The sequence below is a fragment of the Ostrea edulis genome, chromosome 5 (assembly GCF_947568905.1).
Source record: "Ostrea edulis chromosome 5, xbOstEdul1.1, whole genome shotgun sequence".
Classification (NCBI taxonomy): domain Eukaryota; kingdom Metazoa; phylum Mollusca; class Bivalvia; order Ostreida; family Ostreidae; genus Ostrea; species Ostrea edulis.
In genome coordinates this window covers 44,839,254-44,862,809 of record NC_079168.1, presented here as the reverse complement: position 1 = coordinate 44,862,809, position 23,556 = coordinate 44,839,254, and the positions used below count along the sequence as shown (strand labels likewise).

The following is a 23,556-nucleotide window of genomic DNA, read 5'->3' as shown; positions in this document are numbered from 1 at the left end:
GCATGTATATGATCCGAGTGACCTTGATCTTTCCAAAATGAAAATGAAAGACCTTGGTCCAAAAGATCAATAACTGTTAAAATATTTTTTCACATGTAAGGTATGTTCTGAGTAACCTTGACCTTTATAAAATGACCTTGCGTGACCTCTATATGAAAGCCATTTGTATGATACATGATAAATTTCTGATGAAAGGTTTAGGAAGGACTGGAATTTTGTACACTGTATGCACAGATTACAAATCTAGCGATGGTTTTATGCATGTACCTGTAGAAGTGATATATTCATACTCTGAAGAACACATGTATGTATTTTTAAATAACTGAAAAATGTATGCAAAGAGAATCTCCATCTATTTCTCTAAAATGAACTAGGCCAGTTCTAGCAGCACTATTTCAAACTGGGCCATTCATAATACAGTAGATCTGAGCAGCATGTTTGTACAAATTTCTACAATTTCTGCATTTCATACTGGTAAATATAGAAGGGACAACAATCTTATGGTAGCTCCATCCTCATGTGACTAATCAATATTAATGGTTGAAAGTCGAAAAACTGTATTAATTTCCACTCAATATACAGTATAGTTAGATTTAATTAATAACCAAAGAAAGTGGCAACCACCTTTTTAAAGATGTCAGACATACAAAAGCAGAAGCATATATGTTGACATAAGAAAATCACACATTTTCATCATACAGAATAATAAAATTAGATAAAAACTTGTTGAAATGACAAATTCTAAATGCCAACAGTGTAAAAAAAAATTTACTAATTGATAAATATGTATAAATTAACTGGATATTAGGAAAATCATTGTATAATGGACATGCAGTGGAAAAAATACCAGCACAGGAGTTATTGCCCTTGACAGCATTTTTTAATTATAAATACATGATTACCTTTGGAAAATATAAACTTTTTCAGTATCAATACCTTACCAGTTTTTTTTTATTCTATGCAGTAGATAAAATTTCTCTAAAACACATATTTCTATCATGCGCAAAGTTTAATTCAATAAAGATTTCTTCGACATCACATGAGGATCGATCAAACTTAATTCCTGTGACCCAATGTCATTAAAATGATGCTCAAATTTTCAGAAAACAGAACAATATTTCTACAAGCTTTAAGAATGATACTTGGAATCTTTACCTTAAATATCGATAATGAGTATGCCAGATATTAAGAGACACAACGACTGAAAATGAAGTAAAGAAATAGCTATGGTAATTTCCATTCATATTTCTACTACATCAATTGTAGTTTCATAAATCATGAATGCTTAAAAATGATCTCCACTCCCTGTAAACCTGTCATGTGAATGTATCATAAACCTTGGTCAAATTATTTGGTGTGTTTTGCCACATAAGTGACATAAAGAAAATCCATACTTGAACACTCTATCATTTACCCTGTACTTATCTTTGACCCTGTACTTATCTCGTTTACCCTGTACTTATCTCATTGACCCTGTACTTATCTCATTGACCCTGTACTTATCTCATTGACCCTGTACTTATCTTTGACCCTGTACTTATCTCATTGACCCTGTACTTATCTCATTTACCCTGTACTTATCTCATTTACCCTGTACTTATCTTTGACCCTGTATTTATCTCATTTACCCTGTACTTATCTTTGACCTAGTACTTATCTCATTTACCCTGTACTTATCTTTGATCCTGTAGTGCCCAATATTTTCCTTCAATCAAATGACTGAAGTGCTCATCTCTTTCCTCTCATTAAAAATAATAGTAGAGCCATGATGGTACACATTATTTTAGATAATGATAAAACCTCCTTTAGTACTAAGTAAAATTCAGTCAACACTTAGCACATCATGCTGTTTCCATTACAAATGGAGACACTGTATAAATAGTTGAGAAGTACAGAGAACATCACACAATTGACAATTCCCTCTACAGCACTTAGATTGGTCATGGTATTTTAGAAGAATTATGCTTGAACAAGTATATGTACATAATCTCTAATAGTGTTTGGATCTGGAACAAAAATCCTTCATTTGAAAAAGCAGCTTTAAAATTACTGTTTCTAGTTTTACTTGCATCTGCTATGCTGACGGCATTGATCACTTCTCAAAAAACAAATTACGCTCTTTTATACATTGAAAATATCCAACTGTATTGAAAAAGAATAACATGATTGGGTCCACAAAACATGAGGTATTGATCACCAGGAATAAATAATTTTGTTCCAATCAGGAGCACGAAGAACAGTACCAGGTATGTTCCTTCATTTGGAGCCATCGCTATCGTCTATTGGCTGCTAACTATGACTGTATCTCTGCCATGTATTGTCCGCAGTTATTGTTTCATCACATATCTTGTCACTATCACGTATTGTCCGCAGTTATTGTTTCATCACATATCTTGTCACTATCACGTATTGTCCGCAGTTATTGTTTCATCACATATCTTGTCATTATCACGTATTGTCCGCAGTTATTGTCTCATCACATATCTTGTTACTATCACATTTTGGCAGTAATGACCACTGTCTTTGATTCCACATTGATAACTGTTGTGGGAATCTGTGGGACTTCAATAAATTCCTCTGAAAATAGATATTTTGATTCAGACAACTTTAGGATTTTCTCACGTGAATATTTTGATTTTTCTGTTTTTACTCAGATTTGGTCATCAAGCGAATATTTTTTTTCTTTCTGAAAAAATTGAATTTTTTAAAACCTAGATTTAAAAAATAAAGTACACATTTTCATGGATGTTGCAGGATAACCTCCGAAGTTGAGAAATGTTTTGAAATATAAAAGCTGAGGCTTTAGCCGAGGCTTTAATACATGTATTTCAAATAACATTTCGAGACCAAGGAGGTTATCCTGCATCTTTACAAGAACATTATTTCTACTCTGCTATGGCTCAGAAATACACATTCGATCCTTTCCCTATACAGCTACAAATTAGGCCACATTGTGACGTCATGGCAGCTTCTGACACGAATACATGTTTTTCGCTGATAAAAAAGGTGAGATTGTTGGGTTTACTAATTTGAAATATATTTCAAGTATTTGTTTGATTTTGACAGATTATATCAATGCGATGTAATTATCTGATCTGATCTGAATACACAGTCCACCAAAACTACACATATGTGGAAGAGGTTCAACTTGTCTGAGTACTGCCACATTTGTTTACACATGTCTCAATCTTAAATTGCAGAGGGTTGCTTTTTTGTTGAATATTAAATATCCTTCAATCATATTTGTAACATACATTGATTAATTTTTATGATTGGGAAATAAAATTATCAGTTATCGATTTTATTGTTGTATTGGCGAAACATGAAGTGTAAAAACGGTGTAGGATCACAGTAAAGCCATAAAATAAATAGGTCAACATTTAACAGCTGTTTTAAGGCAACACACAGTGTCTAATCTGGACGAAGACATGAAACTGATATGGTCTCAATAAGTACATGTATTACACTTTAAACCCATTCAATTATTTTTCTAGTGGAAGTATGATATCTATCACTGTTCCGATAATCTATTGATTAATTGGTATATATTGGAGAATAATGGACACCGCATTTCTTTGATCTCTGCTATAGCCATGGTAGAATTCTTTACTGAGTAAATTGAATCCAGATTTGAAAAAATGAAACATCAAATTATAAGATATTCAAAATAATTAATGTGAACTTTATAGTGAGCAAAGCTCGTGTCGCGACAAGCTCGCTCCAATGATTACACAATTGAGTCACATGATTTGCTCTTCATCAGCTGAAAAATGATGGGGACTACCCGAAATGCTTCCAGAAAAATGTTGTCGTCACTGTGGTATACTTCTTTGACAATCCCGTAGATAAAACAAATGGACAGTTTCAAAAGTACCATAAATGATTTTAAATTCCAGACAAGCTTTCCCCTACCTCTGTATGTTTTATTGTGGAGAGTAACTTGGTTTGAAAGAGAAAAATCGCAGCCAATGATGACGTCACAATGCACTGTTTACATCAACCACGTTATATTTCCCGCATTAAATGGTGCCCAAGAGTCGTGTTGCAAGATGTTAAGGGTCTTTGCTTGTCTCACCCGTCACACCGTAAAACATATTAAATAATCAAGTGAATGCTAAGAATTCTTCGTACCTATTTGGGCACAGACATTGGTTAAAACAATTGTGTTTGGGAACATGTATGGTTGTCCATCTCTGTAAATAAATATTAAAATATATACATGTGATATAAAGGTGAAATGTTTCAAAATTCATGTACATGTAATTAACAACTATCATTAGCAACTGATGCTTTAATTTGAAACCTGTTCATTAAAAGCAATACACAATATTTGTAAGTGCGACTTCATTACACATACAGAAAGTGACTATTTCCTGATAAGTAGTATTCATGGACATGCTTACAGCGATTTTTTTTGCATGCAATAAAAGTTAATTCACAGTATCAATTTCCTTTAAACATTACATCCATAACAACTTCCTAACCTTTTCTCTTTTTTGACTGCTCCCATATGAAACATAGCGTGAAGTCCATTATTGAGCAAGTCTAAGGAGAGAACCTCTAGATTCCGAATGCACTGGTCACGTAATAATCGAGCCCCCAGCATCTGGGCTTCTCGTGATATTACTTTTGGTGGCTTGGCTATTGGTTTGTTATGGATATCGATTTGTGTTGATAAAATGCACCGACCAAGTATCTGCAAAGAAAAGATGGATCACAAAATTTTCTGTGTCTTAAACCAACACTATCCGATGAATTACTTTAGGTTGCAAATTATTTTATTAAAACACTGTGCTTTAAAGTTTCCCTTATGTTCTGTGCACTATTGAAGGATAAACCTTAACTGTGGGAGTTATTTCCTCAATACAGTATATTCCTCTACAAAGCAACTGATATACAGGGAGATATTTCCACAAAATTTCTTTTGGATTCTATGAGGTAAAGATCTTCTAAAAAAATCGACTATCTAAACACCATTTTACCCTGATAACTTGAAATTGTCAGGATAAGGAACATATACATTTTGTATTCTTGCAATGACTTGATTTTGCATATGCCAGGGCATGGGTATGCTATCTGATTTGATATAAACAATGTTTTATTCAAAAGAATTGGATTGGGCAACAGGCAATGCATAAATGCAGGCAATACTAACAAGAGGTACTGTGAGCAATGCTCACTAAGAATACCCCCCGCTTACCCCAATCTCCCAAAGGGTGTTGGTAATAGGTATAAACTACCTCTTTTCTGAGTGTAAAAAACAAATGGCATGACAAACCGAACCATATTGCTACTTCGATGTCCAGTGTGTGTGACCTTTGACCTTTTGACCCCAAAATCGATAGGGAACATCTTCATTCCATGGGTAGTCCATATGTATGATATGGTGACTGTAGGTGGAAAGGATAACGCTTTAAAGCCTGGAAACCATATTGCTACTTCGATGTCCAGTGTGCTTGACCTTTGACCTTTTGACCCCAAAATCGATAGGGAACATCTTCATTCCATGGGTAGTCCATATGTTTGATATGGTGACTGTAGGTGGAAAGGATAACGCTTTAGAGCCCGGAAACCATATTGCTACTTCGATGTCCAGTGCGCGTGACCTTTGACCTTTTGACCCCAAAACCGATAGGGAACATCTTCATCCCATGGGTAGTCCATATGTTTGATATGGTGACTGTAGGTGGAAAGGATAACGCTTTAGAGCCCAGAAACCATATTGCTACTTCGATGTCCAGTGCGCTTGACCTTTGACCTTTTGACCCCAAAACCGATAGGGAACATCTTCATCCCATGGGTAGTCCATATGTATGATATGGTGACTGTAGGTGGAAAGGATAACGCTTTAGAGCCCGGAAACCATATTGCTACTTCGATGTCCAGTGTGCTTGACCTTTGACCTTTTGACCCCAAAACCGATAGGGAACATCTTCATCCCATGGGTAGTCCATATGTATGATATGGTGACTGTAGGTGGAAAGGATAACGCTTTAGAGCCCGGAAACCATATTGCTACTTCGATGTCCAGTGCGCGTGACCTTTGACCTTTTGACCCCAAAATCGATAGGGAACATCTTCATCCCATGGGTAGTCCATATATATGATATGGTGACAGTAGGTGGAAAGGATAATGCTTTAGAGCCCGCAAACCATTGCGTCTACAGACGGACGGACAGACAGACAGACGGGCAACCCGATTCCAGTATACCCCCCACAACTTGTTGCGGGGGGTGGGGGTGGGGGGGTGGGGGGGGTATAATAATGAGGCTGTAGTAATAGATGTTTAGGTCCACATGTAAATGTCCATGTTTACAGTACCTTCAGAGACTTCTATTTAGCTTGAAAAAAATCATTGGGTTTATACCTTACACTTTCACATTTCTTGTCACCATCTGTGACTCAACTTCTTACAAAAGGTACTTGTAGTTCAAAGATTATATGTAATACTAATCATAACACACACACTATTATGAATACCAGTCCCCAGTCCCCATTAAGAAACTTGAAAATATCAGTACATTTATCAGTGAAAGTGTGCTTTGGACTTACCCAGTATCCTAGTAAGAATGGTTCAAACATTTGACTGAAGAATGTGGTGTATTTATTCTGGGACTTCTTAATTTGGACCAGCTGATCTTGCATAATAACACCACAGTTATGAGTGAGTGTAAGCAATGCATTTTCAAAGTCCTGAAATAATATATCAGATCAATAAAGCATAATTGTACTGGCAAGCGAAAGGTATGAAGCTCTCTAACTCTTTAATGTGTTGTCTATGATGGCATCATTAATCGTAGTATATACATTTGCAAATACTGTATAATGCTTTTTTTCTACAGTGAGAAATTTTTGCGATTTGATCCGTAAATGGTAGTAAATTATATTCTGCGGTTATATTATACCAATATGTACCTACATGCATGTACATATGTATATATATTTTGCAATTGTAATTTTTGCAGATTTTTTTCTATCTGCAAAAAATGGACAACTGCAGAAAATACTCGTTATATGGCATAAATGAAAAACTAAAAACATGCCTGTTTTGTACAACCATTCCCAAAAATAAAATCTCTCTTCAGGAGATTTTCTAGGAAGGAGTATTTTGTGAATAGCTCATCTGAAAAGAGAAAAGGACAGTTTTTATTCAGTTAGAGGAATTTTCAATCTGAGAACACAAATATTCCAATCTGTGTTCCTGTTTCTTAGCAAAATATACTCACTACTGATAATTAATTCTAATCTTATCTTCTTGCAACAGTTTCAAGAACACTTGAAATACTACTGAAAAGCATCTACATGTTATTCATAATATGTACTTGCAGACTGTAATACAGACACCTATATAATACTGATGAAGAGGTTTTATACACAGGTAACTCTTGATAACTCAAATTCCATGGGACACCTGAAAAACTTTCAAAGAATTCAAGTTTTAAAAAGTTGACTACATCCAGAAATTGGTAATCCTTCACAAACAGATTGCTATTTAATAAAAACTCCGTAAAGTGCTTATTCTTTGATTCCTTGGAATAATGACATTGGAGTTATAGTGTAATGGAATATACTGAGATGACTGGAGTTTGGATTGCTTGACGTGGCTACTCATATCTTGTTTAAAGATCAATAATACACAGAAAATAGATTTACTTCTAAATAATGTATGTTGTATAAAATGGTTTTAAAAGGGAAGCCATCCTGTTTGTGTAATTTTAAATCCTGAATTCGCATTTTCCTGTTTAAAATTGCCGAAATCGAAGAGAATCAACAGTTACTTTTTTGGTGACATTATCAGAGACAATAAACATCTGAAAACACTTAACAAAGTAATAATACCATGTCCATTGTCATTTTTTGTAAAATGGCACATTCTCATGACAGTGTTGTGATATACCAGAGAGTGACTTTTCAATAAAGATAAAACGGCAATTACGCAGAGTGTACACCTAATAAAACATCTTGTTTGGCCGATTCTTCTAATGGTGAGACAGCTGACTAGGAATCTTCACAGTCCAAAGCAGATAACTGCTATTTTTATTCAGACTTTCAATGGTTATTCATCATGGGAAAAGTTCCTTAGAACAGTCACAGAGAAACTAACACGGACGTAAAATTTAAATTGTTCCATTGCTTAATTATGTCAAGGACATATTAAATAATACTTGTACATTACAATTTACCTATAGTCACCAGAAGGACAGGCAAATTTAGTAATGAATCAGTATGGTAACTGCTCCTACAGAACAATGACTTATCTAATTTCTAAGTTGTTATCCCCCCTCCCCTTAAAAAAAAAAATGCTACCTGCCTGTTTCATATTTATTTCTCTTTAATTACATCGAATAAAATTCTTTTTTAATTCTATATCAATATAGTTATTAATATTAATAGCAAAACTGGTCTTTTTCAAAATGCCATTCACATAGCCTAGTGTCAATACCGGAGGGTTGAAAGCCATTTCTTTTCATCTTGAGCATCCAAATATTCCTAATGGGTCCTTTGGAAATAAATACATATTTAATCCTTGACCAGTGTTTATATTGCAATTCAAAGCAGCACACTGCACTATTTTCATAGATAATAAAACTTGTGTGGGCTTTTCCTTCATCTGCGTCTCCCGGAGTGTCTTTGATGACATCAAATTACCAAAGGGAAGTGGGTGTACATGGGAGGTAACTGGCATTCAAATAGATTTTTTACAGTACAGATAGAGATTTTGATGCCAATTTAAAATAATTTATTGCTTAAAAATTACTATTTAAGACCCATCATATTATTTTCATTATTGAGCGATATTTGCCATATTGACAAAATTAGGTTTGATTTGTATTTCATTCATATCTTATGATATCTGAAAATGACACTTCACCCTTTTGTTTTAATGAAAATATGTCTCAAAATTAATATCTATGTTTCATACCTTATTCAGTGCTAAAATTATTCATCATAATTGCCTAATTAAAACCTACAATGACAAGGTAGATATCACCTGTGAAGTACCACATGTGTAAACACCAAATTAACATTACACATTGCTTCTGCAAGCCATTTCTATTTTTCAATTAAAATTAGTTACTTACTTGATTGACAGCTTGTCTACACAATGCAGCCTTCAAGTTTTCAAAAGTGAACTATCATAAAATAGGTATACTGTGACACAATTTTTACTTCAAGAGATCAAAGTTTGAGCCATCGAGAGTCACCTGTATGTACATGTATGTATTTAAAACACAAACCGACTGCAAGAGTGTCATGTGGACAAGCATTAATGCTGATGGCGACCATGGCAATTCGAACGAAGACATGCATGAGTTGATTTCTGTACAGAGTTAACACCATGTGTTGTGCTGCAGACTGCATCAACTCATCCTGATTCCCTTTCTGGTGAGGTGCTTCCACGGAAACCAGTTGAATGAGGTCATCAGGAGTCACTTGTACAAAGTTTTTATGAAGACTAAGTGCACTTCTAATGATGTCATCAGCTGTTTCGGAACCTGAAATGTTTTAATCAGATTGCTAACTCTACATTCAGCATTGTATTAAAGGGAACGTATGGTCAAAAATCAAATTTTGATATGTGAAAACTGGTACCATGCAGACAACAAAATCTAGCATAGAAAAAATAATTGCTGCTGATAACAAGATTTAATCTGTCATTTACACTGAAAACTGAGCTGAATGGGAGAATCTCTTATCATGGCGGCTGATGACGTGTATGCGGCAATTCATTACAACTGCTGTGCCTATAGCACTAAATGGGTTACAGAGTATCTATAATCTAAATGTCGGGAGTTCAAGCGAAATTTTGCACTGTGGTCAAAGGAAAAGGAATACATGTATCTACCTTTTAGCATCCCTGATCTCCCCCCCCCCCCCCCCCCCAAAAAAAAACTATGAACATTGTGCAATAATTGGATACATAACCTTGGAAATGAATCTTTTGTTTTTGAACGGCATTTTGAGAAAGAGTCTTTTAAAGAGGATATCAGGGTAAGTACCAGTTATATTTGCTTTTTACTCAGTAAATACTAATAATTCTTAATGTGTATAACCAGAGTTTATTTACAACAAACTTTTACTTATATAATAATTTTCTAATTTAATCTATCCTTATCCAGTGAACATTTTGTACAGCCTAAATATGAAGGGATGGGTAAACACTGCTTTTTAAATATTCAAAGTTAAATTAATATCTATTTAAGTTAAGATATTGGGATACACACCAAAACCTATTAAAAAGAAGATGCAGTAACTAAAATATTTGATGGCAGCAAGCCTAAGAAATAAGAGAAAATAGCTCAAAAAGATGAGGAAAAGCAGGATACATGTAATACTTTCAAAAATCATCACAGCACTAGCACATTTTGTATAATACTATTGTTTTTAAAGAAATTGAAAATGTACAAGTAAACAAATGAAGTATAGTATATATGAAGTAAGTATATATAATTAATTAGTCATTATTTTTCAGCTAATCCATTTTCTTTTGGAAACCAATGAAAACTCATATGCAGAACCTATTGACCAACCTGGACTATCAGCATCTAAGGAAACAGGTAATTTGATGCACTTCTCTATTAAATGATTAACAAAGTTTTACAACCAAGGTCATTTTAATTCCCCCTGTGCAGTTAATCTCTCAAGTCTTGACATTTACGTGGCAATTACTGCAGGGGTGTAGTGATAATCAACTGATTTGTGCTGTATACAGGTTCACATTGTAAGATTCTCTTGTAAACAGATGTACTAATAAATCAGAAAGAGAGAAAACTACTATGAAAAATAAACTCTTTGTTGTGTGAAATACATGTACATGTACATGCACTTTCATGAAAATTCATTACTAAAGTTATAAAGTAATGGTTTGATTTCATTTTTATATTTTCAGCTCAATGAAGACATGAATAGTGACAAATATATCCCACTCTCAATCCATATTGAAGAATAAATCAACTTTGTGCAACATATACAGATATAATTGCCCAGTCATTGTCCATCATATGTGCTAAGGAATGTTCAAGTGAAGAATGAAGAAGTGAAGATAATGAACAATCTTGTATAAAGAATACAAAATTAAAAGTTTAAGAATTAAGAGAGTCGTTTTCATCAATTTACCCCAATGCACTAGTGTTTTCATTTGAAGCTGCTAATAATTCCTCTTCATTATAATCAGGCTCATATTGATATCCTTTGCAGTCAGACATGATCAGATGCTTTCACTGAGAGGCAATAGCCCGGTATACGTCATAAACAGATGGGATTGTGGGAAATATCTTAAAGAGCGATAACTTTATCTTGCAAAATGGCAGCCTCCAGCAGATAATTTGTAGCTATATTTAATAGCCGATTTCTACACAACAGATTACAATCAAATGGAAATAACCAATGGACTTAATTACTAATTATTTAGTATTTGAAATGTGAAAATATTTTTTTTATACCCTACATTCCCTTTAAGCCATTATAAGCATTGATGGGGTCATTTTACAATTAATTTTAAAATGTGTGTAAATATGGATGTCTACTTGTCTTCTTCGTTGCTTTGGACTTGCCATAAATTTGCATTTGAATAAGGTGCAGCAATAAATAAATTTCAAAAAATACTTTTGGTTAAAAGTTGTAAAACTCTGTAACAAGAGTACCAGAAATGGTACATAATACCCCCCCCCCCCCCCCTCCAGTAGGGTGTTTTTGTTTTCTATGACATTGATTAGCAGACATCGCAAAAATGCCACGAGTTGTTGAACTTCACTTCCAGTAGTATCAGCCATCATCAAGTTGTGACATTCTTTTAAATGAAGTCTGACGAACAAATCATGTACATGTACTCTATGTAATATTTTCTCAAAACTAACTAAGGCTGTAATTTTTCTCAAAAATCCAAGAAAATCATAATCCTTGCCACATGCACATCTTCCATACTAATGCAAATCTCTGTAAAATAAGAAGGTCCTAACTTGAAAACTGTGGGAGGAGTCAAACGGACAAACCATGTACCCTCCACAAAACATTAAATTTCAAATAAAGGGGCAAAACTCCTGCAAGAGGTCAAAATGGATCAAAACATGATCTAGAGTGGCCCAAAAAGAAGCTACACATCAAATTTCAGCTTAATATGTGACAGAGAAATGAAAGTAGAAACAGATGAATGGACATACCCCAGTACAGATATTGTTTTACCATAAAATATGTTCCATTTAAAGACAGACATATAAAGCAAGCAACTGGTCTGATAAACATGTGTATTTGTCTTTATCTGTTTAACAATTTCCAAATAAAGACTCTGAAGCTAGACATAAATTCATTCTGTCAGAGGGAAGTTTTTAATAAAAACTAATTTCTCTTTTTTCTGACATTTCCCCCTATTTAGTGATTTATCTGTCTTACCTGGCCAGTCAGTATATGTCCCTGTCTTACCTGGCCAGTCAATATATGTCCCTGTCTTACCTGGCCAGTCAATATATGCCCCTGCCTTACCTGACCAGTCAATATATGCCCCTGTCTTACCTGGCCAGTCAATATACTCCCCTGTCTTACCTGGCCAGTCAATATACGCTCCTAAGTTGAAGGCCTGTCTTTTGATCCACTCCACTTCCTTTGTCAACTGTTTGATAGTAATGCCATCTTTATTCTGAATCATGACAGCAGCAATCAGAGACCAGGGGGAGATAACCATATGCTTCAGGTGCTTCATGACAACATCATATCCAAGACTTTGTAAGAGCTCAGTTTCTTCCTTCGACAAGTTGGCTATGTATCTACAAATACATGAGATTATAGGTTATAGTTATAACAACCCTCCAGAAGAAGCTGTTCCGTTATAAGCATTATTTCTTGAATGCCATAAAGAATTCTATATATCTAAAATGACAAGATTGCTACACGTAGCCATGTCCCCACCGCCGCAAAAAAAGTTGAAGCACAAAAGTCCCATAACTCCTGTAAAATTTGTCGAATCAAAATGGCAGCGCAATATGATCAACTACACATGGTGACTAACAATCCTACAAAATTTGAATGAAATCCGGTGAGCGGTTTCGGAGGAGTTGTGTCCACAAAGTGTTCCTATAGTGTACTATGTACAAATTCAACAAAGTCCAATAACTCCTGTCAAAATTTGTCGAATCAAAATGGTAGCATAATATGATCAACTACACTTGGTGACTAACAATCCCACAAAATATGAACAAAATCCATGGAGTGGTTTCGGAGGAGTTGCATCTACAAAGTGTTCCTATATTGTAGCATGTACAAATTCAACAAAGTCCCATAACTCCTGTCAAAATTGTCGAATCAAAATGGCAGTGAAATATGATCAACTACAAATTGTGACTAACAATCCTACAAAATATGAACAAAATCCGTTGAGCAGTTTCTGAGGAGTTGCGTCCACAAAGTGAAGTGGGACGGACGGATGGACGGACACCGGTATTTCTATGTCCCCTTCCGTGTTGCGGTGGGGGACAATAATCATTAAATACACAATCGTATGGCCTTTGAGAAGGCAATAAAGTGTTAAAAAATATAGTGGTCATAGAGCATGTTTAAACTATGATAAGAACAGTTAACTATCTCAATATTCCAAAAGCTTAAAGTGATACTAATTATTTGCAATATACTGATTTATATATTAACATATTATTTCTAAACCCTACCATTTCATGGAAAAATATTTAAAACAAATTAAATATTACTAATAACAAAAAATTTTTGTGTGAATTTCACACAAAACTGATTTGAAGGACTACAAACAATAAGGAAATAAAATATGGAGTTTAGTCACAATCTTGTACTGTTTTAGATTTGTAAGCTACCTTGGTGCTAAATTATGAACACTTCTATCCACTCTTCCTGTTGTGTAGTGTCTGATTGAAATGGGTTCACCGAAGAACATGTGAACATTTCCAAAATCCTCATTCAAAATATTCCTTGCCTTCAGTAATGCCTAAGAAAATAAATATTGTATCTACACAATAAAGCTACATGTTAATCTGACAGGGCAAACTAAAACTGCTTGCACTATAATCATAATATGCATAATTCAAATTACCCCAGTTGATTCTTTGGGTTTAGGAACACCAAGTAGTTCATAAGCATACAAAGTTTCTTCCAAGACTTTGTCATAACTAATACTGACTGGGAACAGCATAACATCGGGAATGTGGGCCTTAAAGTATGGCTCTAGTGATGCTGACAACATACCTAAAAATAAAAACTTTATGAAAATAAATCTGAATAGGAAACCATATGGCTTAAAGTATGGCTCTAGTGATGCTCAATCTGATTAAAATCAGATCCTATCTGTGTGAGCGGATCATAGGATCTGATTAAAATCAGATCCTATCTGTGTGAGCGGATCATAGGATCTGATTTTAATCAGATCCTATCTGCGTGAGCGGATCATAGGATCTGATTTTAATCAGATTGTAGTGATGCTGACAACATACCTAACATTCAAACTTTATGAAATTAAATCTGAATCCATTTGGCTTATATTGGCGCAATCAAATTTCTGGGTATTTCCCAAAGTAATAGTGTTACAAAAAGTTGTTGAAATTTAGAATTAGAAGAATGTGTACATGTATATCCCTTAACATTCTAGTGTAAAAAGGGCTAAATTTAGATTACGCTAAAATAAATATGTTGCAGTACTTTATTCCTTTACAGTACCAATTAAGCTATAATGTATTAACTCATGTATGTATTTGTGAGGGCCTCTTGAACTTAATTTTCACCTGAGCATCCAAAGCAAAATATCAAGTCTTTGTACAATGATAGCATAACTTAATGATTTACAGACAGCAAATATTGTAAGAATTTATCTGAAAGGTTGTTTATTGAAAAATGTAGAAAAAAGCTTTATCTTTTTTTCCATAGTGGTTGGGTTTAGAGCCCCCTGTGCACTGCTGATTCAAGTATTTACATTACTATTCCATGCACGTTCAAATACACAGGTGATGTTGTCATTCCACTATAATCATTATCATTTCTTTAAATGCATAATTATTAAGATCAATAATACTGTTTTCAAGACTCGCTACGAAAAAAGGTCTGGAACACTTTTAGCCCTAAAGAAGATCATGGTGCACCAATCCAGCTGAAATGCAATCTAACTCTTATGCTTCTTGAGGGAAAAATTGTGACCAAATTTTAATACTGAATATGCATCCATTACAGAAAAAAGTCTGGAAAACATGACCTTGCACAGACAGATGGACGGACAGCGCCATAGCATAATACGTCTTGTCTGACGACGGGCATATAAAAAACCTTTATAAAGCCCTGAGATTTATGTACACGATGAACATACCAAATTTTGGGGTGTAGGATTTGAGTGTTCGACTTCTAGTTCCCTCTACATAAAATTCCACAGGGTGGTCTCCATTACAGATCTGTGTCTGCACATACTCAGTGAACACTGCCCAGTAAAGCTGGTCATCTCCAAAACTCCGTCGAATGTAGAAAGCTCCACAATTCCTCAACAGCCAACCGAAGAATTTCATATTGCTAAAGTCTATACAAGGAAATTTCATATTAATACAGAAAGAACAGACCACTTTTTAAAAAAAGTACAGATCCTGTAATTAATCCATAATTTCAATGGATAATTTATAATGATACATAGTGTACTTCTAATATTCTATTGTATTTTACCATACATGTTCCTGGTAAATATACTACTATTTATCTTAATTTTCAAAATATAAATGTAAGCTAGAAGTTATCCATGCAAGTTTTTCTTCTTTTTTTTTTTTTTACCAAATTGCTCACAGTAATGCACCAAAATAAATATATATAATGAGTATGGCGTGCAGCTTACATCAATATTTTTTTGAAATATGTTCAGCCAAAACATAAAAAGTTAATTCAAATAGTATACCCATGGCAGCTGCGATGACTGGGAGAGGTAACTCATATGAGAAAAAAACAAATGAAACCAACAGGAAGTCGAAGTAACTTCTGTGTGTAGGCATCAGCAAAACGGGGTACTCCTTAATCATGTTGCGAACCTGATGAAAGTATAGTTAATTTAATTACCAAAATACAATTCTCATATTAATTCAATAGCAAAGAAATTAAAACCTATTTAGATACATCTTAATTTTGAGCTGTGTATTGAAAACCACAAAATTATCAAAATAATTAGTATTCAGTATACATTACAGCTAAATTATACAAAGAGCACAACCTTTTAGTAGATCATTTTATATCAAATTTTCAAGAGCATTTGTTGCATAAAGCAAAATTTTTAACTTGTTGGTTTACGGATTTGCAGGCTTGATGTTTTCAAAATAACTTTTCAAAAAACAATAACTTTCAAACTAAAGGATTTTTATTTCCACTGACCAAACCTGATAATAAAATTGAATATTCAAAATGCCTAATTAAAAATGAAGCTACATTTTTTTATCATGAAAACATTGGACTGTATATTACACTGATTCTAAAGAATATTGAATGTGTACAAAACCCGTGTTGACAACAAGATTGTTTATGCAGAATATTTAGAGCTGAAATGAATACATGTACTAACATCAATATTCAAATATTTGGAACTACTCCTTTATTCATCACTATCATATGTAAAATATATACTGTTCTCTTTCTAGACTACCACAGTTTTGTTACTATGTGTACGAGTGTAAGTACAATATATATCAATGTAGTTAAGTTATTTGACGTTAAATTGCTCCATGTCTTCAGTAGATACATATACTTAATTCAAGCTTAATTAACTTGGAAATGCCAGATAAAAAGTTCAACATTTACATACAGAAGATTTATTAATTCTTCTTTGCTTTCAATCTGAGATGCCTTCCAGCAGGTTGCCATGTTAGATAATGACAATTTAAAGGAAATATCGGATTAAATTTTCATTAAAAGATCAAACTATTAAAGATAAAGATAATGATGATAAACATTAGTACAGTATCTGAATTCACTTTTTAATCTAGTATTCACATTCTGGTTCCCCTTTGATGAACTACAATTGAATTATCAATCAGTTTCTTATCAATATCATAATAATAGATTTTTCACATCTCATAAAAAGAATTTCGCTCCTATCAACAATTAAATATACTAATTTGTGATATTGATTTCATAAAGTTGACTAAATTTCAAACCTGCACTGATTTGATGTTGTGCCTTTATATATCTGGGAAGCCATAAAAAGCAGTGTGCTTTCATTAAGAGAGAAATGCTCCAACACCCAACTTCTCTTTTCCATAACGACAAAATGACAGAATGCTGCACAGTCTACTGAACTGTATTAACTTACATGTGGGAATTAGACATGTGACCAGACATTCATTTACTAAATTTCTATTTGAACATTTGTGATATGCTATTCATTTGCAAATATTCATTTCAGCTCTAAGAATATTAGTTACGCAAACAACTTAACTTGGTGTCGGTAGGGGACATGTGTTGCTATATGCGATACCTACAGAGTGTTTGTCCCTATGAATGAATAATTCTTATGACATTCTTTACATTGAAAAATTTACTTGACAACAATCCACATTTCTTTTTTTCAAGTTTGGTACGCACAAAATCTTATTTTTTTCATTTTACAAGTGTTAAATCATTCGTTCAATACTTCTTTCTACAGAAAGAAATAATGATTACAGAAATGTTTTAGAATGCTGAATTTAATTGATATTGGTGAACTCTTCTGACTTGTCAATCACTTCCTTTGAAAGGAACAGTTGTTATTATTAAGAATTACTATCACAAAGCATATTAGGTAAAAATCCAAGTTTCATTTTTAGTGAATTTTTACATGTTTTCTGGTTTCTTATTTCTTTTCTGAAAAATGACTCTAATTTTTGGAGAGAAAATCTGTAAACCAACAAACTAAAGAACCTGATAAGTTTAGGAACCTTTTGTATGCCTTCCTCATTGACGTAGATTCTCCTAAAGAGGGCTTTCATAACTTTTACAAGAAACACTGCAAACCCTCGAATAGCATTTATGCTGAGATTGTGAGCCATTTCATTTACTATCTCCACAGTTTGTTTGTGTACTTCATCCATTGGCAAACCACTTTCATCACACACCTGTAAATATCATTTTTTTAAATAAAAGTGGCGCAGACTTATTTATCTATTTTAGCAAATGTAAATTTAATTGGTATTGTCTTTTTTGTAGTTTTACCTCACATTTAAGAATTTTTCACTCATGTAGAGATGTCACCAGCTTGAGGTGAAGTGCCACAAACTTTTACTTATGCATGCCACTTCCAACTGTAGCAATAAAGGTTCTTTACTGTACAGTGTACAATCATTACAAAAGGCCCATGGGCCTAGAATCGCTCTTCTGATACATTGTAGAACAGGCAAAAATTCTCACTAACCAAGATTCATCAATTAACAAAGTTTGATGATGTTAAGTCAAATAGTACCTGAAAATTTAAATGTAATTGTCCAGAAGTAGGTCACGGTGACCTACTTTTGGTCGACACACTGAAGACTCAAGATGCATCAACTGACAAGTCAAATAGTATTCAAATATAGCTGTCAAATTCCAAAAGAAGGCCACAGTGACCTACTTTTTGGTCGACACACTCCAAAGACTCAAGATGCATCAACTGACAAAGTTTGATAATTGAAGTCAAATAGTATCTGAAATATTCAGATATAAACGTCAAATTCCAAAAGTAGGTCACAGTGACCTACTTTTTGGTCGACACACTCTGAAGACTCAAGACCCATCAACTGACAAAGTTTGATGATTGTAAGTCAAATAGTAGCTGCAATAATGTAGCCCTCTCTGATTTTTTTTTTTTTTTTTTTTTTTAGGGAGAGGGCTACAACTCCTTAGGATCTCCGTAATGGTGCAAATGCGGGAGTGATTCACTCCCGCAACATTTGCGCTCATTCTAAACATTTCCTGACTTTCTTTACGTAAATAAAATGATATTCTATGTTTCTTAGTCATTATATAAATTTACAACCTGCAACTTTAGATTTGTGAGGCTCTGTTCTACCGTTTTCAACAATTTCGATAAATTCCAATTTCTCGATTCATATTTGTGCGCCATGTTTGATGTACTGAAGTTTCAACTTCCGGTTGTCAAATCATTTGCATATGCCATATAAGGTAGTATTTACATCAATGGAAAAGTATGGAGGCGAAAGCTATTTCGTCGGTATTGAAAAGGTTTGAATTTAATATCAAGTTTAAAACCGAACAGCAGAGTGTAAATTCTTTCTGCAACAATATGATTTTCCTTTCTTTGTCGAAGTGGCTCGAGTAACTACATTTTCGCGCTGATTGTCAATGATTAGGCTTTTCATTAGATCCACCTACGAGATCTCGCGATAACAAGCATGGCGGAGCAGACGAAGAATTTTGCATGCTGTACATTATATTTAATGAAAAACACCTTTATTAGACATGCCCGAGCACAAAGTTGGTACTCCTTTTGGTGTAAACAACATTTGGGAGTAATACACAGAGTTTATTATCGGTTATTCATAAAATTATTTTGCACCATTACGGAGATCCTATGGAATTGTAGCCCTATCCCGAAAACGTCAGAATTAAAAAAAAATTGGATAGGGCTACATTATTGCAGCTAGTCAAATAGTATCTGAAAATATTCAAATATAGCTGCCAAATTCCAAAAATAGGTCACGGTGACCTACTTTCTGGTCAACAAACTATGAAGACTCAAGATGCATCAACTGACAAAGTTTGATGATCCTAGCTTTCATAGTGTCCAAAATATGCATCTAAAATTGAAAATGTGAAATTTGAATGTCTGCAAAATTCTAAAAGTAGGTCACTGTGACCTACTTTTTTTTTTTTTTATAAATATGTTTCGAGGCCTGTAGATGCATCAACTTACGAGGTTTGATGATTCTAAACCTCTCGGTGTCTGAAATAACCTAAAATGTATTCATAAATGATTAGCCATAAAATTCAGAAAGTAGGTCATAGTGACATACTTTTCACATGACGCAATTCAAGGTCCCATGATCCATCAACTGACAACTTTTGATGATCATAGCCTCAAAAGTGTCCAAGATATGCATCAAAATCCATTTAATAATAATTACCTGCGAAATTCAAAAAGTAGGTCACCATGACCTACTTTTGAGACAACATGATATTAGGTCCTTAGATGCATCAACTGACAAAATTTGATTATCCTAGTCCTTATACTAAGCAAAATATCAAAGTTTTAACAAAACAAAATTTAAGGTCAACTTTGAAGTGACCTTGAGACCAGAAGTAGTGAATTTGGGAATTTTTAGTCTCAAAATTGGGAAAAATCAATGGTTTTTGGCATTGGGAATGGTACCGTTTATCAGTACCAGTTATATAAGGAAAAAAATCGCTGTAAAGAGTAGAAATTTTCCAAATGACTGGTCGTGGTAGCTCACTTCATAACCAGGAGGTCGTGAGTTCGAGTCCTATTCGTGCCATGAAACCTAAGACATCAATATAGGTAGTGATTGCCCCTTTTCCAAATGCTCAACATTTAGAAGTGAAAATCATGGGCCTTTCAAATACATGTATGACCTTAAAAATGGAGATCCAGTGTCACAGCAGGCATTAAAGAACCCTCACTGCTACAGCCCTGATCACTAACCATAGGTCAAATTTGTGGTACTTCACCTACAGCTGTTGATGTCTCAATATGAGTGAAAAATTCTCAACCTGATGTAAAACAAACTATCATCTCTAACTGATAAGTATTTGTCAAAAATATTGCAGAATGATTTTAATATTTTCCTAGAAGCAGATTTTTAGGGTCTAACAGAAATAAGTATGTTGGAAAAGACTTGATTTTTTCTGGTTGAAAAGTTCTTATTCTTTTAAGTTCACTTTTATCTTCTTCAAGATTTATTTTAAATTCCAGTGTATGTCCATACCATAAAAATGAATGTTTCAAACTGAATCATTTTCAACATTGACTTGCCTGTTCTATTGCATATTTGACTCTATCACTGTGTAGAACATGCTTCTTAATTTCCTCTGGTGACCTGGATTTGTTGTATTTATAGACAGGAACGTCTCGTGTGTGCCATGCCCATTTTGCATCACTGGAGTTGCGACGATCCTCAAGGATGTCTTCAAAAATATCCTTTCGCTTGCCAGAGACAAGCTTAGGGTCATCTGAAAAGCATGTGAAAAATATTGCTTTTATATCTGAGAAAAAAATAAACACCAAAATAAAAAGTATTCAACAAGAATCAAATACAAACTTGATCTTGAAATTTTCAGGACATATTTATCAGTCCTGGGGTAATGGTCATGTGTAATGGTAATGTAATTACTTAATATATTTGATGATATTTTTAAAGTTTCGATTGATTTATTATATCAGTGATTGACTTTAAGACCTTATGAACAAAAAGACCAGGCAGATGTTCTTTGAAAGATGAAATTTTTGAAACATTGATGACAATCAAATGCAACTAACAAAACTAACATTAACAAATATTTTGTGTGCTTATGGTACCATATATTCAAAATTCATAAATCGTTATAAAGAAATAATTTTTCTGCCATTTCTTTAATATCAGTATGTTATGTGATGTGTAATGTGATGCACTCTCAAGTAATGTGCAATGTAATGCATCACATTTCAAAATAGAGGTAATGGTAATGTCAAATTTTCTAAGTAGTGGTAATGTAATGCATTGCTATGTAATTGACCTGATATTTATATTCCAAATTTAAATTCAAAATGTCCATGTATGACACAAATAATGAGTGGAAACTGTGTATTGCATGAACTTTTCTAAGTCAATAAGATTTGTAAATGTGTGCTTTACAAAAGTTTGTCACAAAAACAGCATCGATTCAGTGGGTACGTCTCAATTTCCACTACAGGCTGTTGTTCAAACCACAGCATTGTTTTATCAAATGTTGACATGTATACCGGTAACTGCACATCAGTCAGTGTCCAATAAAAATAAACTTGGTTAATTGTAGTTCCATATATTCAAAAGACTATTCTTTTTTCCATGTACTTAAATATTTTGCATTTCCTGTATCTTTTTCTCTTAATTTTTGTACCCTTGATTAAATTTTTTTTGTATAATTTGAAGAAATAATCAATTGCTTAAAAAGAAACTACTTGATGTTGGTAGTTGAGACTACTTTCTGAGGTGTACTCAGGCTGTTTAATCTCAGCAAGATTCGTCAAAGCTGGATATTTGGAAGAGGCATCAGTCCATATACCCAGCCTTGACGAATTTTGCTGAGATTAAGGATGTTTTAAAAAATGGGGAGTGTCTATCAGCACGACCGTCGTGCCAGTTATATTCACTATTTGCACGACATATCCACGTATGAGACAGTCAGTTAGCACAACATATAAGAGAGATAACTCCAATTCAATTCTTGGGAAATGGGAGAGAGAGAGAGAGATGCAATAAAAAATGTAATATGCAAATAAGATTGAATTTTAAACCCCATCAAGTTCTAACTATTTTGTTTTGTTATATCAATAATTAAATAACAACAGTCAGTTTTCGTGGTAGAGAGATTAAGGGTTCATTGTTTAATTGTCTTTTTACCCCATTGGCCATATAACCCCAGAAATATCCCCATAGAACCCCAAATATATCCCAAAGAACTCAATAAAATAAAAGTTATTTGGTTTAGATTTATAGAGGTGTTGTTCACAAGGTTGGAGGGGGTGTTCACCCCCCATCCTCCATATTTTGTTTGCAGGGGCGGTTCCAGGAATGGCGGTTTGGGGGGGGGCGCAACTTCATAAAAGACAGAGGGTCTAGGGGCCACCTTGAGGCCCCCAGTCTTAAAATGTCGTCGTGTGAATAACTGTTGCAATTAGCACGACCATCTTGCGGATTATATCGGTTATTGGCACGACGTCATGCGAATAACTGGTGCAATTAGCACGACCGTCGTGTGGATAATCTGGGTTATTGGCATGGCACGACTGTCGTGCAGATAGCCTCGGCCTAAAAATGTGGAAGGTAGTCTTGTTTTTAAGTGTAGAAAATGCTGTGTAGGGTGTTGTAGACGATACTGGTAACATAAAACATTTTCAAATAAGATATTCTGCAAACAACGTCAAACTCATCTTTAATGACGTTTTCTTTCTGCACAAGAATAGTGAAAATATACAGGAAATGGATGCAATCAATGATTTCTGGGGGAATCATCAATGACCAATGATAGGGCGAATATTTTCAAACAGGTCTTACTATCACATCCTTAAAAACATCACACAGTTTATCTGTCAGTTTTAATGAAACGTGGTGTAGATGGGTGTTGTCATGTCTCTTCAAAGACTCTTGTTAAATCATTAGACTAATGGGTTTTATTATGATTATTACAACGTAGTAGTAACAGTGTACCTTTCTTTATCCAAGAGTTCCGGGACTGTCCTGACATGATAGGTGTTCTGCTCAAAAACACATGTTCAGGTCCAATATTCCAAAGTTTACAAGTTTGAAGTTGGTTTGGATGCCGATCGGATGATCTTCAGGGTTCATTATAACTGATCTTTACCTTATTTTAAAATGCTCTTCTTAAAACGTTTAAAAAACCAAGACAAAAAAATTA

At 34.1% G+C, this 23,556-nt stretch overlaps 1 protein-coding gene across 1 annotated transcript; it reads right to left on the bottom strand.

Annotated features, from left to right (window-relative positions):
• Positions 1 to 577: 577 nt before the first annotated feature.
• On the bottom strand, positions 578 to 23,546 carry LOC125652936 (dihydroxyacetone phosphate acyltransferase-like). The gene is made up of 14 exons (XM_048882424.2): positions 23,349 to 23,546; positions 20,936 to 21,132; positions 17,889 to 18,065; positions 15,884 to 16,013; positions 15,314 to 15,517; positions 14,054 to 14,205; positions 13,818 to 13,948; positions 12,541 to 12,761; positions 9,240 to 9,497; positions 7,044 to 7,123; positions 6,553 to 6,693; positions 4,485 to 4,696; positions 4,132 to 4,193; positions 578 to 2,577 (listed from the first exon to the last, which is right to left on the bottom strand). The coding sequence occupies exons 1-14, from the start codon at positions 23,383 to 23,385 to the stop codon at positions 2,495 to 2,497; spliced, it is 2,085 nt and encodes a 694-aa protein (XP_048738381.2). The 5' UTR covers positions 23,386 to 23,546; the 3' UTR covers positions 578 to 2,494.
• Between the last annotated feature and the right edge of the window lie 10 nt (positions 23,547 to 23,556).